Genomic DNA, 20,447 nt, shown 5'->3' on the forward strand with positions numbered 1-20,447 from the left:
AGTGGGCAGTCCAGCAATCGGTCGATGCACACACACACACACACATCCCTCCTTTCAAGCCCCCCAAAACCCGTATCTTGCGACAATAGAACATACATGTACTAGACGCCTCCAAAATAAAATTAAAGCCAAAGGAAAAATAACACCAAGTCCAAAAACTTGACCCATGTCCCGCCTTACAACAACAACAAATAATCTAAGCACCATTGATTCGGCATTTGCGGCTTAGCCTCCAACCTTATTGCTGATATCCCCTTCCATGTAAACGCCCGCCCCCCGTTCTGCGAGTAAGATTGGCCAAAAGGGCGAAGATTGGCAGATTTTTTTTGTGTGTGTGTGTGAATGATTCGCAGCTGGCCTTACACCATGACCCTGCCCAACAATCTCCCCCCCCTCCCTTCTATCTCGGCAAAAACACGGTTTGCCCGCGTTTCCCCGTTTCGTTCCCGCCCCCCCCCTTGATTCTTTAATAATAATAGTTAATCATTACTTACGCATGTAATTCGATATTTTATCTCTTCTCTCCAAATCTTGCGCTCCCCCCCAAGCCACGCCCCAAATCTCACTCAAGCGCTGGATTTTGTTGTGTGAAGTTAAAATATACGAAACAGTAATAGTCACATGATGACAATGATGATGATGATGATGATGATGTGCCCACATGCTGGTTTTCCCTTGGCGATTTAAGACACACATGCACACATGCGCACACACCCCTTACCCCAGTCCCTCCCCCAGAACCATGTGCTGACATGCATGAGTTGAATTGTGTTATGCTGCATGGCTTGCATGGTTGGGCATTCATTCATTCAGAGGGGCAAAAAAATCTCCCTCTGTACTTATTAACCATAGGGCAAAAAACACGAACAAGAAGAAAGGGAGGCTAGACAGGGGGGATCCCGTCTGTCTCTGTCTCTCGCTCTTTTTCTTGGCCCGCATCTTTAGAGAGTTTGCGCTTTTCGCATGCAAGGCGAAGGAAAGATGCATCCGACCCGGTGGTTTGGGTCAGCGGCGTTTTTCTTGTCTTTAGAGGTGAGAAGAGAGAAGGAAGGGGGGGAGGGGAAAGGGTGAGAAAAAAAGGTTAATGCTGTGGTACGAGAGAAGTGTGTGTGTGAAAGAGAAAGAGATGAAAGTAGAAAAGAAAAAAAAAAGTGGATAGTTTGGGGGCGAGGAGGAGGCGGTTTGCACTGCTGGTGAAATGTACAGTACATACGACGCAAGCGCCGTGCGTTGTGCAGTTGGGGTCCGAACGGACATTTTGGCGGTTACTGAGGGTTGCAGCGCGCCCATCCTTTTTTTTTGGTGTGGGTGCGTGCATCGTTCGTTGGAGAACAATAGTGCTTCTTTGGCCTACTTAGTTGCGACTTGGCAAAAGGTTATTGACGGTGGTCTCCGTCAGCAATCGAGTCCAGAAGCATTCAACGTTGCATTATCCTTTTTCCCTTCTTTTATTCTCCCTACGTTTTGTGTGCGTGTCCAAAGACATGGTTAGCATCAGACGTGGCAATGCGCGTACTTACTGACGATTGAATGATTCTCAGCATGTCGATGTGTGCGTGTGTGACCATGTTTGCTGACGTTTTCTCCTGCAGCGAGATTCAAATCTGCTACTTTACATGTATATCAAATGTGCAGATAATCACACCCGGCATGACTCGATACCGCCGTGCGTTTTGAGGGAAAAAAGAAACAAACAGATAAAAGATACGATTCAAAAGAACCGTATACAACAAACACCAGACTCTACGTATAGATTGACATGCTATAAAAGAGACAATCTATAACGCGGGTCATAGTCAATACCTCATGAATACTGCATGGTCTGTTTTGGCGGTTGTACCTTTTCATCCGAAAACTTTTCGGTCAAACAAGACACTCAGCCGCCATATACACCGTAGCGTAGCTTGTCGCAAAGTCACAGGAGAGTTGCGCTTATGCACGTATGCAATAGAGGGGACAAAAAAGAAGATGGAGGGAACAGGAAGGATGCGGGTATCGGCCCCGCCAGCCTGAGAGATTCTTCAAGGTATTATTTTAGGGGTCCTAAAAATCAACTGGGTTGACTGCATTGCATTGCATTGCAGCGCATCTCGGATGTGCTGGAAAGTCACTTCCGTTCTGTTTGTAGATGCATCAAAGTATTTGTGCATCTGTGTGTGTTTCTTCCTTTCTTTTGCCTCAAAATTGTTTGCAGCTGAACAAAAAAAGCCCCGAGTGTGATTGTCGCGATTGGCAAGGGTTCCATATATGCGGGTTTCCATCGCGGTTATAGAACCGATGCCGTGCGACATTCCGTAACTTTGCGCGAGAGGCCGTGTCACCCACCCCTGCCATTCATCTTACAAGGTCCTTGACTCATGTGCAGATCTGATCGATCAATAGCGTTCTGGCCCTTGGATCAACATGGCAAAAGAGCCGTGCAGCCAAAGCAAATATCGCGTGCAGGCGGAGCAGCGCGTGACGGGCGAGCAATCCACTGACAAACGACACTGGCGCAGGCCGTGTGGAGAGAAGTCGAATGGTGATCATGGAAGCAATGCAGGGTGCATATACAGATATATACACGTGTCGAAAGTGGGCTGTCTGTGCGGATGTGATTTGCCGTCGGCCAGGAGCGACAAAACTATAGGGAGGTCACATATGTACGTACATGACAAAATACCAGACGGTGCGAGTCAACACCAAAAACAAAACCATGAGCTGCATAAGCTGTACTTTGCAATAAGGCAGGTCAACCGTCTGACGCCCTGTAAAGTCATCATGGGGCCATCGGTCCACCTCCATAACATGTTGAGTCGTCGCGGAGGTGAAGCGTGGAAGAAAAAAAAGCACATCGGCAGTTGTCCGAGAGCGTTTAGAGGGCATTGTGGTGCAAACCGAGCACACACCAATTCAGCATCCCCCCGTATGTCTCGCTGATCGGGCCGACGTCAGCAACCTGAGTTGGGGCAATTGAAGCGGGTAAAACAAAAGGATATGTAAGCAGGAAGGAGACATGAGCCGGGACCGCTGCGACACATACGGTCTTACAGCCCTGTGAACCCACGGCAGAGGTAAACGGTAAGATTGGCCCGGAGATCCTACTCCAGGTTTCTACTTGATTGGGCAAGTCACTAAACCGGGTTGCAGCGTGTCATCAACCCAACCCCAGTGCATCATTTACATACCCAGCGCGGCTCTTTCTCCTGTCCTGTTATCATGCAGAATTGCGGAATAATAAGCGGTTGGTGCGCGTCGATATCTACACACGTACACTGGGCTATATCCTAGTTGGAACATGACCCTGCATCCCTGATGACAGTGTTCCACATTGCACTACTACTATCCTAGTAAGACAATGGTTAAAGGAAGAGAGGCATGAAGAAAAAAAAGAAAAGAAAAGAAAAAAGGGACCGAAAAAAGGAAAATAGATGCTCACACAAGCATTGCGAGTCAGGGCCAAACCGATAGCGGGATAGGTAGCGAGGGCGGAAGACGGAAGGCGGATGTATGACGGCGAGAAAATGATGTGTTTGGAGAGATGGCGGTGAAATGGCGGTTACGTGCGCTGCTCGGGGGCTCGGTTAGTCTAATGCTAAGGCCCGATGACGAGGGTTCGATCAGCGGAGGCATGTCGTGCATGGGCCGTAGCGGTACGTTAACGAGCCCACAAGTCCAGAGTCAGAGTCCAGAGCGTAAGCAGGATCGCGTTACGCACGTGAGATGGCATACGTCTTCCCGTTCCGTCATCTGGTATAGGGCTATTTAGAGGGGTCATGGAGAAGTCCGTAGTACTATTTGCACGAGTTTGGACCTTACGAAGAGTTCCCCCCCTTCTCCAACGCAAGTGCCCCCAAGGCGCACAAGGCACAACATGGCCTAATCAAGGAGCAGGGTGGATGTTGGAAAATATGTAATGAGTTGACGCGTGCTAACCCCCCTGTAGACTAAAGTGACAGTGTATGAAGGCGTCGCAGGTTTCAATGTGTGCGCGCGCTGTCAGTCATTAGCACGACGGTAGCATGTACATAGATAATCGATATTGAGTGCAGCCACGGCCCAGGAGAGGGTGCAAGTGCAGTTTCGAGGATACGAATGCGAACCAGGGCTTTTGCAGAGCTGACACGTTGGACTGGGATTGCTGGGACGGCAAAGTTGTCATTGTCATTCGGACCGTTTGTCGACAGACAGAGTTGGAGCTACCAGGGCTACTATGGCTGTGGGCTGAGATCCATTGCTATGAGTTGCAACTACGACGATGTTGGTCGTAGTTTGCGACAGGGATGTGCAGCCAGTAGACAGGACGAACGGAGATTTGTTGAAGGGTGATGCTAGCAGCATGGAGCGAGTGGTGCTGATCTGATAATATTACCAGTCAAGATGCACGCAGGTCATTCATCGGCGAGCAGGGACGCTATAATAGCGCACTTAAAGTTCCGGTCTGGCCATCGAATGAGCCGAGCAACAGACGCCCCACCGTCTGACGGACCACCCCGGAGTAGCCTCCGACGGGTACACTTGGGACGTCGTTGGCAGAGCATTAAGGTTTGACGAAGCATGCGCGCTTGGCCGGTTTCCAACGGCATGGTCAGGTGGCTTCTGACCGCTCTGGTGGTGGTGGAGCGAGTTGGGTGTGTGTGTGCGTACTCTAGTTGCGGTGGAGCGACGTGGAGTGGGTGGAGGGAAGCATGGCGCATGTCCAGGCAGACAGACGTACTATGTAAGTAGTGATATTATGTATGTACGCACGTTATGCGCATGGTATACTGGAGCTGGGGCCCTCGACGGCAGGGTGACATGGATGGTGGCGATGGCGGCGATGGCGACGAGGTTGAGTGGTAAGATGATGAGATGGTGAAGTGGTGAAGTGGGGAGGAGGTGGGGGGAAGAGGAGGGGGGGTGGCTTGTCTCTTCTGGAAGCGGCGCCAGAGTCGAGGAAGAGAGTCGAGAGTCAAGAGAGCCGCCGTGGCCGTGTGACCGAAAGGAGCAATGTCAGGGTGCGGTCAGGCGGGCTCCGGGCCCAAGACGGCATAGCGTCGAGTTGCACGAAGAACAGGCACTGGTTGGTAAGGCATCAGAGGACGGACTAGGTAGGTCCAAGGAACCACAGCGGAGCGTGTAGTAAGTAAGTGTATGCACCCACGCGCATACGACATCCCATATCTCCACAGACGACTGACTTGTCGCGCACTAAGCCTCGCGGGCCTGTCCATGTCGGCATGTGTGTGTGTTTGCGAGCGGGAGAGGAGCCAGTGAGCCGCAAACTCTGACCGGACGTCGTCGGGGCAGGGCGACGGGCGACGGGAGAGGCCAATGGCCTAAACCCAGACAGAAACAGTCAGTGAAGCCGTTGGTAGCGTGCCTCTGCCTCACTTGGCACTCGCCTGGCCCGATGCGTTCACTGTCATGCTCGATTCAGAGTTTACCCTCTGCCAACGTACGAGTAAGAATAGTCGCCGTCCTTGCTAGCTCTGCATTGCCTCGCCGTCTGTCACGCAACCCACGTCTTCACCACCCTCATTGGCACCCTCTCTCGCCTTGCCGCCGCAACCGAACTTCTGCGTCAACCATTGCTTCCACGCCAAGACCCGCACCGCACAGATGACTTTGTCCATGACAGACGCTTCTCAGGGGTTGCTTGCCAGCTCCCGTCCTCCAACCACGCCCTCTCCAGGCACCAACCACCATGCACATGCAATCCAGGCACAATCAAAATCCACTCTACACAGTAGTAATAGCAACAACAAATCGTGTACAATTCTTTCTTCACTCTTCTCTCTGATGATATGATGATGATAATGATGCCAACATTGCCTGTGGAGGCCTGATAATCTAGATGCACTCTTGTAGTTGTTCCATAATGCAACAAGTCTGAGAAGATATTCAAAAAAAAGAAAACATGGTGGTGAGAAGACCAATGGGTATAACGCAGATTAACGCTTGCAAAATTCCACAAGCTTGAAACAACCACCCATGCGACAACAAACAGCCGCCTGCTATTCGCTCTGTTTGATTACTGCGCTCGTCCCTTGGTCTGTTCAGACGCCCACGCGCGATGCTCATATCGACCCGCCTCTGCGCCAAACGAATCCCGGTACAGCGGCCGTTCTGGCGACGGGTGCTGAAGACCGCCTGCCTGACCTGGCTGCCCTTGGGGCGATGCGTGCACCTGAGAATTTGGTCCTGATGCGTGAGTCGTCGGCCCATATCCCCCTAGCGGATATGCCCGACTGTCGTGGCTGGGCGAGGGTCCATCAATTTGGTGAGAGCCTAGTGCCGGGTGGTAGCTGTTTGTCCTCCTTCGCACGTTGCGCTGCTCCTCCTCTCGGGCCTCGTCCTCGTATCCGTCAAAAGACGCCTCGGAGCCATGTCCGGTCGTGCAAGACGGAGCTCGCGACGGATCCGCTGATGCGCGTCTCAGCCTAGGCGACTGAGGCCGGGCATGGTTCCTCTCGGGGTGCGACTGCAATGCCAATGACCTCCAGTAATCTCGCTCTTCACGGTAAAAGGCTGCATCTTCGTTGGCGTCACGCACGCTTTGCTCCAGCCTTGAGATGCTCATCGAAGCCTCTCGTTCCTTCTCTTTTCGTCGGGCTCGGAAGCGAGCAGACGCACCGGCATTGCGCCTTCTCTTTTCGTCAGCGCCCTTGGACGCAGTCTGTGTTTCTACGGGGATTTGGCGAGGTGGCCCGTGCTGACTCTTGATGGTCATGAGCTGTATGCTGCTCTGGCTTGAAGGCGCCATTGCAATCATGCTCGTGCGGTCGCCATCAATCGAGGAGCCTTGGCGAGCATCGTGCATGACAATGCTTCCAGGACCATATTGTCCCTGGGTGCTGTGGTTGTCGTATTGGGTAGACGCTACTGAAGCCGGCTGGCTATATGGAGAGTACTGGGCAATGGGGCTCGCACTGCCCGACTGAGGAAAGTTTACATTGGGTCGATGTACGTCCGCCCGGCCCACGTTCGGGGGTGGGGTTGGAGCCGTGGGTGGGAAGTAGTGGGTTCGACCTGCGGCAGGTGGTGTAGGTAGGGCCGAGTGCTGCGGTGTCACCACCTCGGACGGACGTGTGCTTGCCGTCAAGAAGGGTGACTGGTGGGCATCTATAGTGCCGGTAGGGGGATTGAGTCTGCTAATGGTGTGGTTCTTGATGCCTTTGTCATGCAGCGAGGGCCGCATAGGAGGTCTTCCTGGTGGCTGAAATAGCCTAGGGAGGTTTTGCTCTTCCCGGGCAGACAATACTGAGTCGACACTATTCGGTCGGCTGATCGAGGGCAGACTCTGTGAGTGATGCGTGTCGACGGGAGAGGACGATTCCAAGCGAGAAAGGCTACGTCTTGAGCCTTGTTGCTGCTGCTGCTCAGCCACTTCGGCTTGAGGGTTGAGGATCGAGTGGACGCCAAGTGAGCTGCCATTCCTGCCAGATGGGGTGGGTGGTGTCATGGAAAGCTGACGCAGCGGCGGGAGTGAGACGGGAGGATTGGCTGGAGGCTCCCGTGGGCTCCTATATGGAGGATGCATTGGTGGGTACGACTGGACGGGCGACATGTGTGGGGTGGTTGTTTGCTGGGTCCTTTGTGCTTCAGCGGGTAGACTCGACGTAGTATAAACGTCGTCACAGCCCCCTTGGCCACCCCGCGGCAACCATGAGCGTTCCGACTTGATGTCGTTGGTGTATGGGGGAGTCAACGAGGACTGGAAGCGGCGGGGGAAGAGAGGATGAGGGGCCTCGATAGCGGGAAGAGTTTGGGTAGCCAGCGTGACGACAGGACGAATTGGGTCGCCGTGTAGACAACCCAGAGACTAATTGTCGAGCTGAGGATGAAAGGATGGGTGGATGGATGGAGGGAAGAATGGAGTGGAGGTGAGAAGAGGACTCTAGGATGTAGGATGTTGGAGCACTAGTTGGAGTGACAATGGGAGACGGGCACTGCAAACGAGGCGAGCGACTCAGGATTTCCTAGTAGGGCAGTTGCAAGTTGGAGCAGGGTGGGGCAGGTGACCAGGCTCTGTTGGGGGGCAGGGCGATATCAGGGCTGCAGGAACAGGGCGTGAGTGGCAGAGGTGAGTGTGTAGTGGTGGTAGTAGAGGGGATGTGGGCAGTGAAGCGCTGGAAGCGATGGGAGGGGGGGTTGAGGGCGCGGGAGCAGTCCATGTATGTAGTATATATGGGGAATTGGAGGTGACGGTGACGGGCGGTCGCAATCGGGCGGGCGTGGGTCGGCGGGCCTGGGCCGGGAGGGATATAGGATCGAGTATGGACTAGGAGGTTGCGGTGTAATGGTCGGGGGATCGCTGGGCGGCAGCAAACCATGGAGGGATGGATGCCATGTTGCGCCAGACCAAGGCGCGCGAGTGTGCAAGGGCTGCAACGACACCAAGGGCAGCAACGCGACCAAGGGCTTTTTTGGCGACGCACTAGACAGGCCCCACTCGCCCCCTTTGGGCAGTCATGGGCAGGGATACGGGGCAGTGTGGGCAGTGTGGGCATAGACATGGATACGCTGGCAGGGCCGAGTGCGTGCATCGTGTGCGGTCGGGCACGCACGTCCAAGGGCTGGTGCAGCAGCTGGCCAGGATGCGCGGAAGCGGACGACACGCGCCAGCTACTCCTGGAGCAACGTCGACGTCGACGCCAGACGCCGCCAGCCCTGCAGCCGAAGGCACTGGCCTGCGGGAGTGATTCCGGTCCACGTCTAGTCCTGTCATGGCCGCCTAGGGCCGGTCAAGACAGCGGGCGGGGGACAGCGCCCATTGCCCACTCTCTGCCCGGGCTGCACGCACGCCTGCACGCCTGCACACCTGCACCGCCCTTTCTTTTTTTATGCATCTGAGCGCCTCATTGGCAGCTCCCCGGCGAGGCCAAAATGCCCGAAACGATGCTCTGTGCCACGTATGTATGTATGTATGGAGGCAAGTCTGTATGTATGTATGTATGTATCTAATAAGTAGACCACACCCACACCCAACTAACTCGCCTGCGTCCGGCGGTGTAAGTATCTATGTACGTCCCATACTACTACGACTACTCCCCATCTACCTAGTACCTACTTGCCTACACATGTACTTGCATGTCTGCCTGCCTGCGTCTTCATCTAAGCGTCTTGCGGCTGATTGCATCATATCGTCCCAAGTCATGTCATTTCATCTCGTCTCGTCTCATCTCAGCTCAGTTCAGCTCCTCGCCGTGCACACACACTCTCTCTCTCTTGCATAGTCCACCCACCACGGCTTGCAAACACGCGGTACCGGACTCGGCCACATCACTAACGTCTCGGGACGGTCAGCGGCGGCAACGCCCCGTCTGGCTGGGCAAGGCAAGAGAGATTACTAGTATACTACTGCATGCACGCTATCCTGCACGCCTAGCAAAACGTGCTCGCGCGGTCCGTGCTCGCCGTGTGGAGGCTACAGGCTAGAGGGGCTTGCTCATCCTGATCCTATACTTGATCCCCCATCACGTGGGGGTCAGCACCAGCCCTCCATCGCACATGATACGCAGCCTTCTGAAACGCCATCGTATCACTGATGCCATTGCCTGCTCCTTCTCGCCCGTGTGATTGCAACGCCCAACACCTGACCACCATGCACCTCATGGCCCCCCGCATGCCTTGCGCTTCTGCGCGCACGCACACGGGATACACGGCCACTCCCAACCAAGTACGTAACTATACACTCAACACACGCCTGTGCACCTCTCCCTCGCTCGCTCCTCGGACACCTGTAGCCACTGACATACAGCAACACCGCCCTGCACCGGTGCCACCAGCGCACTGTCAAACCTTCGGATCGCCTGCCCATCGATGCGAGCTGACCCGCGTGCTGGTGGGGAGCTGTTCCGCCAAGGCCCCGGCCCTAAACCAGCATAGCGCGGATCCACGGCCCTGGGTTGCACTGCGCCATTGAGGAAACTCTGCCATCGGTTGGCCGGTCTTCTCCACCAGTTTCCGGTTCCACTCTGTCGGTTACGCTGCCAAGTCGGTGATCCAGGGGGATGCTGCCACATTCCCACAAGCTTCTTCGAGCACGTCATCGGCGTCTTGTCCATGACCCTCTCCTCATCCCGCCCAAGACACAAATCTCTTCACCCCCCCCCTCCACGCCATTCCGTCTTGTCATGGGTTCTCTTTTCATCTTGGCCCACCTCGATCTGCTTGCGCCTTGTTCCCTGTCCCTCGCCCTGTTCTTACCCTCGCTCCTCGCTCCTCGCTCCTCGCCTTGCCCTACTGCTGCTACTTTATGCCCTTGCTCCTGGGTTAGCACGCGATACCCTTGTTCGTAATCGCCGGCCATACTTGTCTCGCCGGCCATACCACGGTCACCCATGCCGACTCGTCAAGAACAAAGAGTGTCTCATCCCGATCTAGGGCGGCCATCCAAAGGGATGCTCTCTGTCGTAGCGTCTGATGGTCCATGTGCATGCCCAAAATGCCAAGACGCCCTATTCCCAAAGAATGCACGGGCCATCTATAGTTTGTTCGCTGCGATTACAATTCTCCGTCGCTCTTTAGACTCAACGCCTAGTGCACCTCGTCCTTTCGTACTTACTCTACTTAGTGCTGCGGGAACAAACAGTACACCTAACTCGCGCCAAAGTTTCCTCCGCCTCAGCCCGGGCCAAATGTTCCACCATCCGCCCTATCGTCTGAACTTAATCAACAGCCCGCCTTGTGCCTCTCCATCCTGGCCGTTTCACAATATGCGCATATCACGCTTGCCATTGGCCACAGTGCAATACACTCTACTTTATAGCGCAAATCTCAAGGCTGAAATGAAGTCTATTCAGAGGACATTCCCGCCGCTAATCCAATGTCCGCAAATCATTACATCAGTGTAATTTTATAACAACACCCACCCTTCACCTCAGCGCCAAACACATGCACAGTGATGGTTCCATACTAGTACATCGTTCCGCACACCCGGCGCATCAGGCACCCTCTACTTAGTAGCATGCGCACTGCACAAAAAAACCCCCGAACAAGCCGTGCTAAGGCCAACCGTTGTGGTACATCCTCGTCAACCCTAGCTCGCGGTCGATCAAAGCGGCAACTACCACAACCGCAACAATTGCAAAAACATTGCGCCCTTGAGTAAGTCACGCGAAGCGCCTCTGGCATAACCCGGTCTTACTTGCTGACAGAGCTTTGTTCGCTGCCGAAGCTAATGTTCGGCACTCGTCGTCTCGTTTGTGTTTCGTCTTCACCTGCAATAATCACTTGGTTCGGCTCAGGGCACCCCACGGACTCACGTCCGCCATCACAGCCGTGTCTCGCCCCACCAGAGCATGCCCTGACTTCTATATCATGCAAGCAACACATATCAACAGCCGCTGCGTATGACTCAGCCCTCCGTTTGTGGCACGGCATTGCGACAGACGTACGCCATATGCAGTTAAAGAGTTTTGACGTTGCAAACAGCTCACAGTAGAGACCCACGTTGTTGACCATGCTCTGATTATTCTGCTCCAACCATGCCATCTGCATAGCATATCCCGCCCAATGCGTTCTCAAATCCCTTCAGCACATCCCCACCCCGGCCTCTACTACCTACATCAGTGATTTTTGTCACTCAACAATATTAAGTTCTTGGTAGGCTACTATCCGTATCTGGAAGATTGAACATCGAGATCATGCCCCTCCAATTTACCACGACGCTGCCCCCGTTGCGTTCTCGCAACAGCAACAGCAACAGCAACAGCAACAGTGCATACATGCTTCTTCGTGTGCATCTGCACAGTGCGCCAATGGGATCTGAAGAACCCATGTTTGTCCCTTACCGTCAGCACCGGCATTCATGTTCCTCGATCCATGAAAGAAGCGGATACCATCTCCGCCACCAATCGGTGCAACACCACTTGTACGCTACTTTGTTCGTACGATACTGCAATCCGCCAAGTGCTATGCATGGCGACCAAACCCATCCACATCCCTCGCAAAAATCCTGATCTAACTTCTCAATCACTTTGAATAAATCCCATACTCCGTCCATTCTATCCACCCAATCTCGCTGACGATTTCCGCATTGATTGGCTGGCTCAAGTACGCGAGCTGCGCCGCAGCAGCATGTCATTGCCCCCGCAGACCCTTGAGCAAGGAGCACTTCGCTACCCAACAGTCGGTGGGAAATGTGGACCTCGTGGGATAACCCTTCCAAAACTGCATTTGGCGTGGTGTGATTCGACCTCCTCTTACAATAATTCTAGCCCCTCAACTGCCGCAGGCGCTGCCGCGAACAGTAAAGTCCGGCTAAGATATGCGAGTAATCCGCACGCAACCTGTGGGGATTGGGGGACGTTTTTTTCTCCGTCTTCCCCTCCTTCTTCTGTTGGAGCGGAATTGTACACCGAGTCGTCTCGTGCACCTCGTTCACCGTTTCCCAGCCTCACCTTTTGTAGTTCACAAAGACCATGTGAATATGCCAAGTCGCCTACCCTTGACACGTAATGGTACGATATGGTAGGTAGTAGGGCGCTATCCGAAGCTAGAGGAGCTTGATAGCGGTGTATGTCTGTATACACGAGTCAGTGCCGTGTCACGGTAGTAGTCTCGGTTCTCAGTCCCGTGTTTTAGGACACCAGTGTTGAGCTATCCGCCCTTGGAGTAGAATGCGTTGCTGCTCACATCCGCTGCTGGAAATGAGCGCTCTTGTGATACGATGGATGCATTCACATTATCATGCAGCACACAGCATCTCGAGATACTGAGAAAAGAGACATGGCCAGTCACAGATCACAGCCAATGCACTTCTACTCACACGATGTGACACTACCCCACTCATGCTGTTCTTGTGATTCTGGTACGAGCCTGATCTTTCATCAGAACAATAAAGCTCGATCTCCGTGGAGATAGTCACAACAATGCTACCCCAGGCCCAAAGACAAGGATACAGACAATTTCGTAAACTTTGTAAACTGTGCTTAACGGTGCATAAACTTGATCGGAAAAGCCGTGCATCGCAAACAGTGTCGAGACAGCACAACACTACAACACGTAATTATAAATCTGAATATCTCGGGTAAAGTACGCAAACAGTTCGATTGCTGGTAGGGTGCAATATAGTAATAATACAACATCTTAAAGCTGGCAGAGACCCGTCCTAGTCATACTGTTGCCCAGATCCCAAGACTGCACATCAAACAATGTTGCACTATCATTTATCTAAAAATAGTTATTTCACGTGGCATCTGGCCGTGATATATGTTTGTTGCTACCGTCGAGTCGGGTAGAATACATGTTGCAGTCGTGGCTGATATGTGTAGTACTTGACGGACACTGTAAAGATGGGACGGCGGCGGGCCGGGAAACGCCGACGCAAGTCTTGGCAAAGGACACGCTTACGTCTGTCTCGACACAACATACGTACAGAGCTGCGCGTTCACTCTTTTCGGATCAGCAACAATGAGGGTTTTGCACAGCTTTGTTTCTTCAATACTCCTCTCGAGTGCAGCGATTGTATCTGCTGCTTCCTCGTGGAGCTTTGAAGATGCTACTGTTTCGGTTACAAGCAAAGGTGCTGGTGTAGGCGGAGGTTCCAAGGACAGGTAAGCTTAAGTTGGAGCTCTGTATTTGTGCAACGAGTATACGACTAACATTGTCTCTCCAGCCTGAGCCCTTCGAAGCCGCTCGGAAAGTCTGTCTCACTGGGCGCGACCGACACATTGAAACTCGTCCTTACCACAGTCGATGGAGGCACTGCGAAGCGTCCACACCAAGCATACTTGACTCTGACCGACCCTGTCACTGGCGTAGAAGACTCGTTTGTGTTTAGTGTGAAGGATAGTGGAAAGGGCAAAGTCGACCTGGTACGTAATGCTCGTCAATGGCTGCCGACATACCTGACCATTCCAGTCTCACAAGGATTTACCCCATCAATTCTTGACAGCCGAGAAACCAATTGCTGCTTCCATTGTCATTGGATCGTTCGGCTCATCCAAGCCGTACAAGAGCAAGATGTTTGACCTCAACGTCACTCGCGACACCAGCATTCCTCTAAGCGTCCCCAACCCGCCAGTACGCTACGCCGCCGAGCCCGAGATTCACCACATCTTCCGCAGCGATCCCAAGTCTCCACCAAAGGTCATAACTCTTGTGTTCGCGGCTGCTGTTGCTGCTGCGCTGCCCATCCTGCTTGGAGCATGGGCTACCTTGGGCGCAAATGTTAGCCATCTGGGCAAGGCCCTCGGTAACGCCCCTGTATCACATGCCCTTTTCTACGGTTCTATACTGGCTATGGAGGGTATCTTCTTCTTGTACTACACGACTTGGAACCTTTTCCAAACCCTGCCAGCTGCCGCTGCCGTTGGAATCGTTGCCTTTTTGAGCGGCAGCCGAGCCCTGTCCGAGGTTCAGGAGCGCCGACTGGCTGGCTTGAGATAGGTGGAGATGAGGACTGAACATGGCGCTATGGTCTGAACATTGAAGACAAGAATCCAAAAGGGGGTTATGGATGGCATATGAAACGCCACTGAGCATGGAAAAAGGACAACAATGAGACTATTGTATATTACGCATGTTGAATGATTAAACTCTAGAATACAGGCTGGGCTCACTGCGATACCAGCAAGTCCATGCACTGGAGCTGTGGTGTCCTTTCATTGGTTGTGCTGCCTATGATCACGCTTGTGATTAGGACACGGGACGAGCCATCATCTCCCAGTGTATGTTGTTGACTCTAGGAGTTTGCAAATGAGAATCACAAGTCCTAGCGTGTTTAGAGTTGGCTGACGGTGAAATGCTCCATGCTACCCAAACAACATTATCTCATCATTCTGCTAATGTGATATGTCGAGTACAAAACAAGTATATTGAGAATTTGTTATAATTCCATTACTGATCCTTACTCCCCTTTTCACCCAAGTGTTAACTTCTACTACTAAATGTCCAAAAAAAGGCACTGATGTGGATACTATGGTGAAGGAAAGAGAAAACTCTTGGTAACTATCAAGCAACATCATTCACCTACTCTACACCCAACCAACCAACCACCCTTCACCCCACCATCCCCAGAATCCCCTCGACATTCTCCCGTCCAACAATCCCCTCCTCAACCATCTGCGCCAACACCCACTCCACCACCCCCCTCTTCCCCTTCCACCCCTCCTTCCTACTCCCCGTCCCCTCCACGCCCTCCTTCAACACCTCCGCAACAACCGCCTTCGCATCCGCCACGCGCCCCGCCTGCACCACACCCGCCCTCTCCGCCCAACTCCTCGCTCCCCTATAAAAAACCCCCGCATTACCCACGAGCGTTGTCCCGCTCTTCCGCCACGCCGGCTTCGCAGTGCTGAAGAGCGAAATGCGGAAGCGGAAGAGGTCCGTATCGCCTCTTGCTAGGAAGACATCGGATAACCGTGAGGGGGATAAGAGGGAAGACTGGGGCGCGGAGGAGAGGGTGGTGAGGATTGTTTGGGACTGAGATAGGGCTGTCCATTGGAGATTTGTGTCTGTTTCAAATGTGGGTGCGGAAGGTGTGTATTGTGTGCCGTCGGAGAGGGCGGAGGCCAAGTCGATGAGGGCGTCTGCGTGGGCCGAGTACAGGTTTATGGTGGCCAAGGTAGGAGAAGGAGTTTGCGAAATGGGTTTTTGGAGGGAAGAAAAGGTGTGGTCGATGGTTGAGGTGTAGGTTGTTGCGTCTGTTTTTCCGCTGCGGTACTGGATTTCTGCTATGCTGGCTTGGAAGGTGGCGACGGCGAGGAGGGCGTCGTCTTTGGGGGTTGTGCTTGCTTCTTCGGATGCGGGGGTCGAGGTTAGGGAGAGGGTTGGGCCGGATTTTGGTTCTTCGGCTAGGGGTTTTGAGGGGGATTTATCGATGAGATCGAGGAGAATGGGAATTTTTTGTGTAGCTGTTTCAAGGCCGTCTTCGGCTTTCTTCTCGAGGCCGGAAATGTCGAGGGCGGGGTTGTAGAGGCCCAGGAGCGTTGTGAGGGCATTTAGTTGTGCAGTACATGTTTCCAAGATTGACTCGGGTGTTAGGGGCTCTTCGACCGTAGCCCAGTCGCCTGGTGCTTCTGTATCGCTAGACTCGGTCTTCATGTCTTCATCTGCTTCCCCAACTGCTGACTCTTGCTGTCGTTCTCCTTCCCAAGCCTCGCGGTACTCACCAGAAGCCTGTGCTTTTGCAATCTCGGCTTGTATCTGCGTGTACTCTTGCTGCTGACTGTCCAGACACCTTTTGAAGATCTCCACAGCCTCTTCAAGCAATGGCCTTGCATCTTGCTTTCTGGCTTCTTGTGTATCACTTTCTAGACGGGCTTCCGCCAGTGACGTAAGCACTTGTGCAGTGTTGAATAGAATGTCTGTATTTGTTGGATTCAGTGAGACTGCAAAACGGTGAGAATCCAAGGTTTGCTCCAGTAGCGCTGTTCTGTTTCCAAACTGTGACATGCTGCGCTCATCTTCTGCAATGTTGTATAGCAGATTTGCTCTGTGCTCGATTAGTACTTGGCGCAAACTGAGATGCTCAGCCTACTCACTTGTTGTACGCGAGATCAAATGATTGGGGGTGGAGTCTCAGGCCCTCATTGTATATATCAATTGCTCTATTGAAGAAGCGAGCGGCCTTTGCTGCGTCTCCAGCGCGCCATTTGCCCGCTGCCTGCTCATACTCGTCTGCGGCTTCTAGGAAGTCGTTTTCGGTTTGTGGTTCTTGTGGTTTTAATTTGCCCTTTGGTTTCGGCTTGAGAAACTCTTTTCGCTTAGGAGGCATGTCGACTGGAGAAGATGATGATGAGAAGTGACGAGATTTTGGTTTGGTGTTGCGTTGTTGTAGTCAGCGACAGGACAGGGTCTGTAAAAAATGAGTGGCGAATCTGCCCAAGCTTGATTCAATCTGATTGATTTCTCAGCAAATGCGACCGCGTTCTGAACACCTTTCACCTGCTCTGAATGCGACTGATGTATAAATTTAATTTCTGCCCACCCTGCCTTTGGACGCGAAACTTCTTAAACCACCCCGCTTCCACCTGCCCCACTTTGAGCGAGCCTTGCGAACCTTGGACCTTCTGCATCCACAGCTTTCACTTTAGCTTCTCCTTATTGAACTCATCCCACAACAAGGTTTTGTCAATCAAAAAGCCACTTTGATTAAACAACACACCCTCTTCCTTCAGCAGCTCCAATTTCGACTCCTGGTTCTGTCCGCTCGGCGCCTTTTCCCAGTCACCCTTGTAGCCGCCAACAAACTGTATCGGTCAGCACAGCTGTCACACCTCTTGTCACAGAACACTTACCCCGGTACTGGCGATGCATCTATGACAAGGTACTGCCGGACAGAATGGGTTGACGCGTAGCGCGCCGCCCACGGCTCGTGGAGAGCTACCCAGAGCCTTTGCTATAGCGGCATATGTTGTGACACGACCCTCTGGAATCTGCTGGAGTGCTGTATATACGCGTTCCTGGTATTTGGTAACTTTCTGCTGTAGGGCCATGATGATATGTACCAGGAGTCTACATGTGCAAGACACGCGTGTCTTTCTGGATCAACGCGCAGTCACGTGGCTTGCTTTCAAACTGACCACTCTCAGGCATCTCCATATGACCGGACCAAATAAATATCAGATCTATCAACGAAAATAATAGCCACACAATCTTCTCGGTTAGTAATGCTGTGGCTTAGACGTAATTTGTCTTCATCCCAGTTATATCTCCATATCGAAACATACGGGCTTGTCCGAGTGTTAACAGCACAGATGAGCTGTAGAGCCATTCCCGCGGAATGTTCAACATTATTACGAAATGCACCCAGAAAAAAGTGTGTCTATCTGGAACTAAGCAGACCTCCACGGACTTCCGATTTGATAATGGGTCCCCCCACGAACAGGCTTAGCAGCCAGGTCTATCCTGGATATGCTGACGGTCACTAACACTTCAGCCGACCGGGTATTCCTAGACCGATGGCAAGTGACCTGTGTTGACATTCTCACAGTGTTCATGGTAAATAAAAAACCCCACGAATTTCCTCAACCTTCCTCAAGATCGGCGTTTGCGGTCAATGCATTCGGACCTTGCCGACAAAATATACACCTACGCGCGATAAGCTGAGTCACATCGCACAGCAGACTCCAAAAGAGCATTACCTCCGATACACGGAAACTAACAGAGTCGGAAGCGCTCTCGTCTTGCCATACCCCGCACTACTGCCACCTTTACAACCATGGAAAAATTTGTGCTTTGGCGGCTTGACGACCAGAGGGGGCCGTCACGACTAAGTCACGCACTAAAATGCACGTCGTCATTTCCACACGGTGACCTCAGACGAACTTATTTCCTATTCACACCGCGGCGGGCCGAGCTCCACTGGGTCTCACAGGGTCATCAGGTGTTCACAGCAAGTGATTCGTAGATAGTGAAGCAGTCGCGCCGTGCCGCCCTCCCTTTCCTCCCTTCTCCATTTGACTAACGGGTAGAGTCAAAGCACGAATCAGTCTGGGGCCAAATGGGTCCGCTGTGGGCCTCTGATCGTTGTCGTAATTTGACATGTCGACCCAGTATGTCATGCGTTCTGCAGTTGGGCGGTTAACGACAACTAAGATTTGGCTCCGACACCAGCACCTTGACGGCCGGAACCGTCAAATCTAGACGCAAGACGCCGTCAGTGTGAAGCAGAAACTTTGCGCTACCTACAACACTATTATCGCTCCGGCTGTCAGACGTTGGCTGGGTTTCTGCAAGACGGTTGAAAGTATTGATGACTTTGATCTACAGGTCTCGACGCTTTCTTGGATGTCTCAAACTCCAACACCACTCTCGAGAACTAGCGACCTTTGGGTCAGCTTGTTGAATACCCTTTACCGCATCTACCCACGGGTATCGTCTCTACGGATGAGCACATTCAACCCTTGTATCAAACTGGGCCAGTGATAACGTCAACGGCCAAATTCCGTCTCTCATTGGCCGCAACCCTTCACCAGACCCTTCCCTATACAGTATGGCGTAGTCACATGACCATATAGCTCTGCGGGCGGCCGTTTTTTTCACATTACCAGAGCACGAATGAGCGTCCAAAGCCGGGGTCAGCAGGTGTGGTGGCTTTGGCGCGACCTGGACGGTGGATCGCATCCACAATAGCGCGCCCTCGCTCCGAAGCGCAAGTGAAACTGTCGAGGATAGCAAAAAAATACCGCTTTTGCTATTGCAGGTGAAGAAAGATCAAAATCGTCTTTCTGAGTTGAGAGTTGCGCCGCTTTTTGATGCGTTGTCATTGTGGCGAGGGAGATCGACTGCTCAGCCTCAAATTCGCCTGAAGCTAAGCCGAATTGAGGCACTCAGCCACACTCCCGCTCTCTCTGGACGGGCTCTCCGGCCTGACGGGCATAATGCCACCGCCTCACAAGCAGATCCGCAGGCTCCTGGTTAAAGCATGCAATGGTCACGAGAATAGCAACAAGAATTGCGAGATCCATTGGGTAACCAGTGCGAAAATCGCTCAGAAAGCCATATGACTGTTTCTGCATGGGGAGTCCAGCCGCTTGTTGCCCTGCAAGCCCTGATTGAACAGTCAGACAACCCCCTCGACAGGTGAAGGCTTCTCAACGAATCTATTGCTTCGCCAGATTAAGGTAGATGCATGCGAGCCGTTGACAGCCATGTCGGTCCTTTTTTGAACTCGATGGGACAATGGATGGCTGATCGTCGCGCAATTTCGAAGGGCTGAAGGTAACATATGTAGCTGGAAGGGTGAATGCTGGCAAATGAGGGCCGTTGCGACGTCACGGCTATTTGTCGACGTCTTTCGCTAAGATTCGCATCTCAGCTCCCAAAACAACAGCCCTGTCATGAGACGTGTCTTGAAAAGCAATAGCAAAACGTGAGGCTTGTGGTGAGGGTTGCTGAGCGTTTGGAACGGCATAATGTTGGTGGGTAAAGGACGGATGCGGGCGCCCTGACAGCCAATTGGACTTTTCACTTGGCTGGCGCCCTACAAGGTCTGTTTGCGAATCACCGCCCTCCACCACTGCTCAGCAACTCGACTGGCTGTGCTCTCTCTCCAAACCAGAGGCCTCCACCCGCCTATCCAAGCCCAAGCGCCCGCACTGGACCAGGATGTCGCCGTCCGGAATCAGCCCAATATCGCAAGGCCGCCGGCGTCGGCTCTCTGAAAGATGTGTGCGCATCTTGGATGCGCACGCCGCGAGGTTGTACATATGCAAGCCTACGCACCACGCAATCGCAACAATCATCAAAGCGCTCTTGACCAACAGATTCCATCACTGAGCCTGCCAAACCACCTATATTGCCGAGAAACTCAGGACTACTTGAAAGAGGCACCGGGACTGGTCCTCCGTTTTGAAGACGGCTCATCCGCAAAAGCCCCACTGAGGCGACTCTCGGTTGAAGCCCCGCGCTAGGACTGTTGACCCTGAGGTAAGAATAGACGGGACGCGTGAGCTGCCGTTGGGGGCAGGAGTATAACACCAGTCATCGTCTCGTTGCTCCCTGCGCGCGTCGTGGTCGATTTTCGTCCCATCTTG

General features: G+C 52.9%; 8 protein-coding genes across 8 annotated transcripts; 2 read left to right on the forward strand and 6 right to left on the reverse strand.

Moving 5' to 3' along the window:
• Positions 1 to 2,355: 2,355 nt before the first annotated feature.
• Positions 2,356 to 2,529, reverse strand: COCVIDRAFT_35474 (hypothetical protein; the record flags this gene model as incomplete). The annotated part of the gene is made up of 1 exon (XM_014703723.1): positions 2,356 to 2,529. One exon carries the CDS (start codon positions 2,527 to 2,529, stop codon positions 2,356 to 2,358), a length of 174 nt encoding a protein of 57 aa, XP_014559209.1.
• A 2,007-nt stretch (positions 2,530 to 4,536) lies between these two features.
• Positions 4,537 to 5,101, forward strand: COCVIDRAFT_13757 (hypothetical protein; the record flags this gene model as incomplete). The annotated part of the gene is made up of 2 exons (XM_014703679.1): positions 4,537 to 4,699; positions 4,848 to 5,101. 2 exons carry the CDS (start codon positions 4,537 to 4,539, stop codon positions 5,099 to 5,101), a joined length of 417 nt encoding a protein of 138 aa, XP_014559165.1.
• An 891-nt stretch (positions 5,102 to 5,992) lies between these two features.
• COCVIDRAFT_35475 (hypothetical protein) lies at positions 5,993 to 8,507 on the reverse strand (the record flags this gene model as incomplete). Its single annotated transcript, XM_014703724.1, has 2 exons — positions 5,993 to 7,783; positions 8,400 to 8,507. The coding sequence occupies 2 exons, from the start codon at positions 8,505 to 8,507 to the stop codon at positions 5,993 to 5,995; spliced, it is 1,899 nt and encodes a 632-aa protein (XP_014559210.1).
• Positions 8,508 to 13,377: 4,870 nt separating this feature from the next.
• COCVIDRAFT_92510 (hypothetical protein) lies at positions 13,378 to 14,355 on the forward strand (the record flags this gene model as incomplete). The annotated part of the gene is made up of 3 exons (XM_014703725.1): positions 13,378 to 13,520; positions 13,583 to 13,781; positions 13,828 to 14,355. The coding sequence occupies 3 exons, from the start codon at positions 13,378 to 13,380 to the stop codon at positions 14,353 to 14,355; spliced, it is 870 nt and encodes a 289-aa protein (XP_014559211.1).
• A 612-nt stretch (positions 14,356 to 14,967) lies between these two features.
• On the reverse strand, positions 14,968 to 16,684 carry COCVIDRAFT_92266 (hypothetical protein; the record flags this gene model as incomplete). The annotated part of the gene is made up of 2 exons (XM_014703726.1): positions 14,968 to 16,402; positions 16,452 to 16,684. 2 exons carry the CDS (start codon positions 16,682 to 16,684, stop codon positions 14,968 to 14,970), a joined length of 1,668 nt encoding a protein of 555 aa, XP_014559212.1.
• A 310-nt stretch (positions 16,685 to 16,994) lies between these two features.
• COCVIDRAFT_92423 (hypothetical protein) lies at positions 16,995 to 17,405 on the reverse strand (the record flags this gene model as incomplete). The annotated part of the gene is made up of 2 exons (XM_014703727.1): positions 16,995 to 17,159; positions 17,208 to 17,405. The coding sequence occupies 2 exons, from the start codon at positions 17,403 to 17,405 to the stop codon at positions 16,995 to 16,997; spliced, it is 363 nt and encodes a 120-aa protein (XP_014559213.1).
• Positions 17,406 to 19,530: 2,125 nt separating this feature from the next.
• COCVIDRAFT_92337 (hypothetical protein) lies at positions 19,531 to 19,683 on the reverse strand (the record flags this gene model as incomplete). Its single annotated transcript, XM_014703728.1, has 1 exon — positions 19,531 to 19,683. A coding segment is annotated over one exon (153 nt), but the record flags the coding sequence as incomplete, so codon positions are not given.
• Positions 19,684 to 19,986: 303 nt separating this feature from the next.
• COCVIDRAFT_92505 (hypothetical protein) lies at positions 19,987 to 20,184 on the reverse strand (the record flags this gene model as incomplete). Its single annotated transcript, XM_014703729.1, has 1 exon — positions 19,987 to 20,184. The coding sequence occupies one exon, from the start codon at positions 20,182 to 20,184 to the stop codon at positions 19,987 to 19,989; it is 198 nt and encodes a 65-aa protein (XP_014559215.1).
• Between the last annotated feature and the right edge of the window lie 263 nt (positions 20,185 to 20,447).

The sequence above is a fragment of the Bipolaris victoriae genome, assembly GCF_000527765.1.
Source record: "Bipolaris victoriae FI3 unplaced genomic scaffold scaffold_20, whole genome shotgun sequence".
NCBI lineage: Eukaryota > Fungi > Ascomycota > Dothideomycetes > Pleosporales > Pleosporaceae > Bipolaris > Bipolaris victoriae.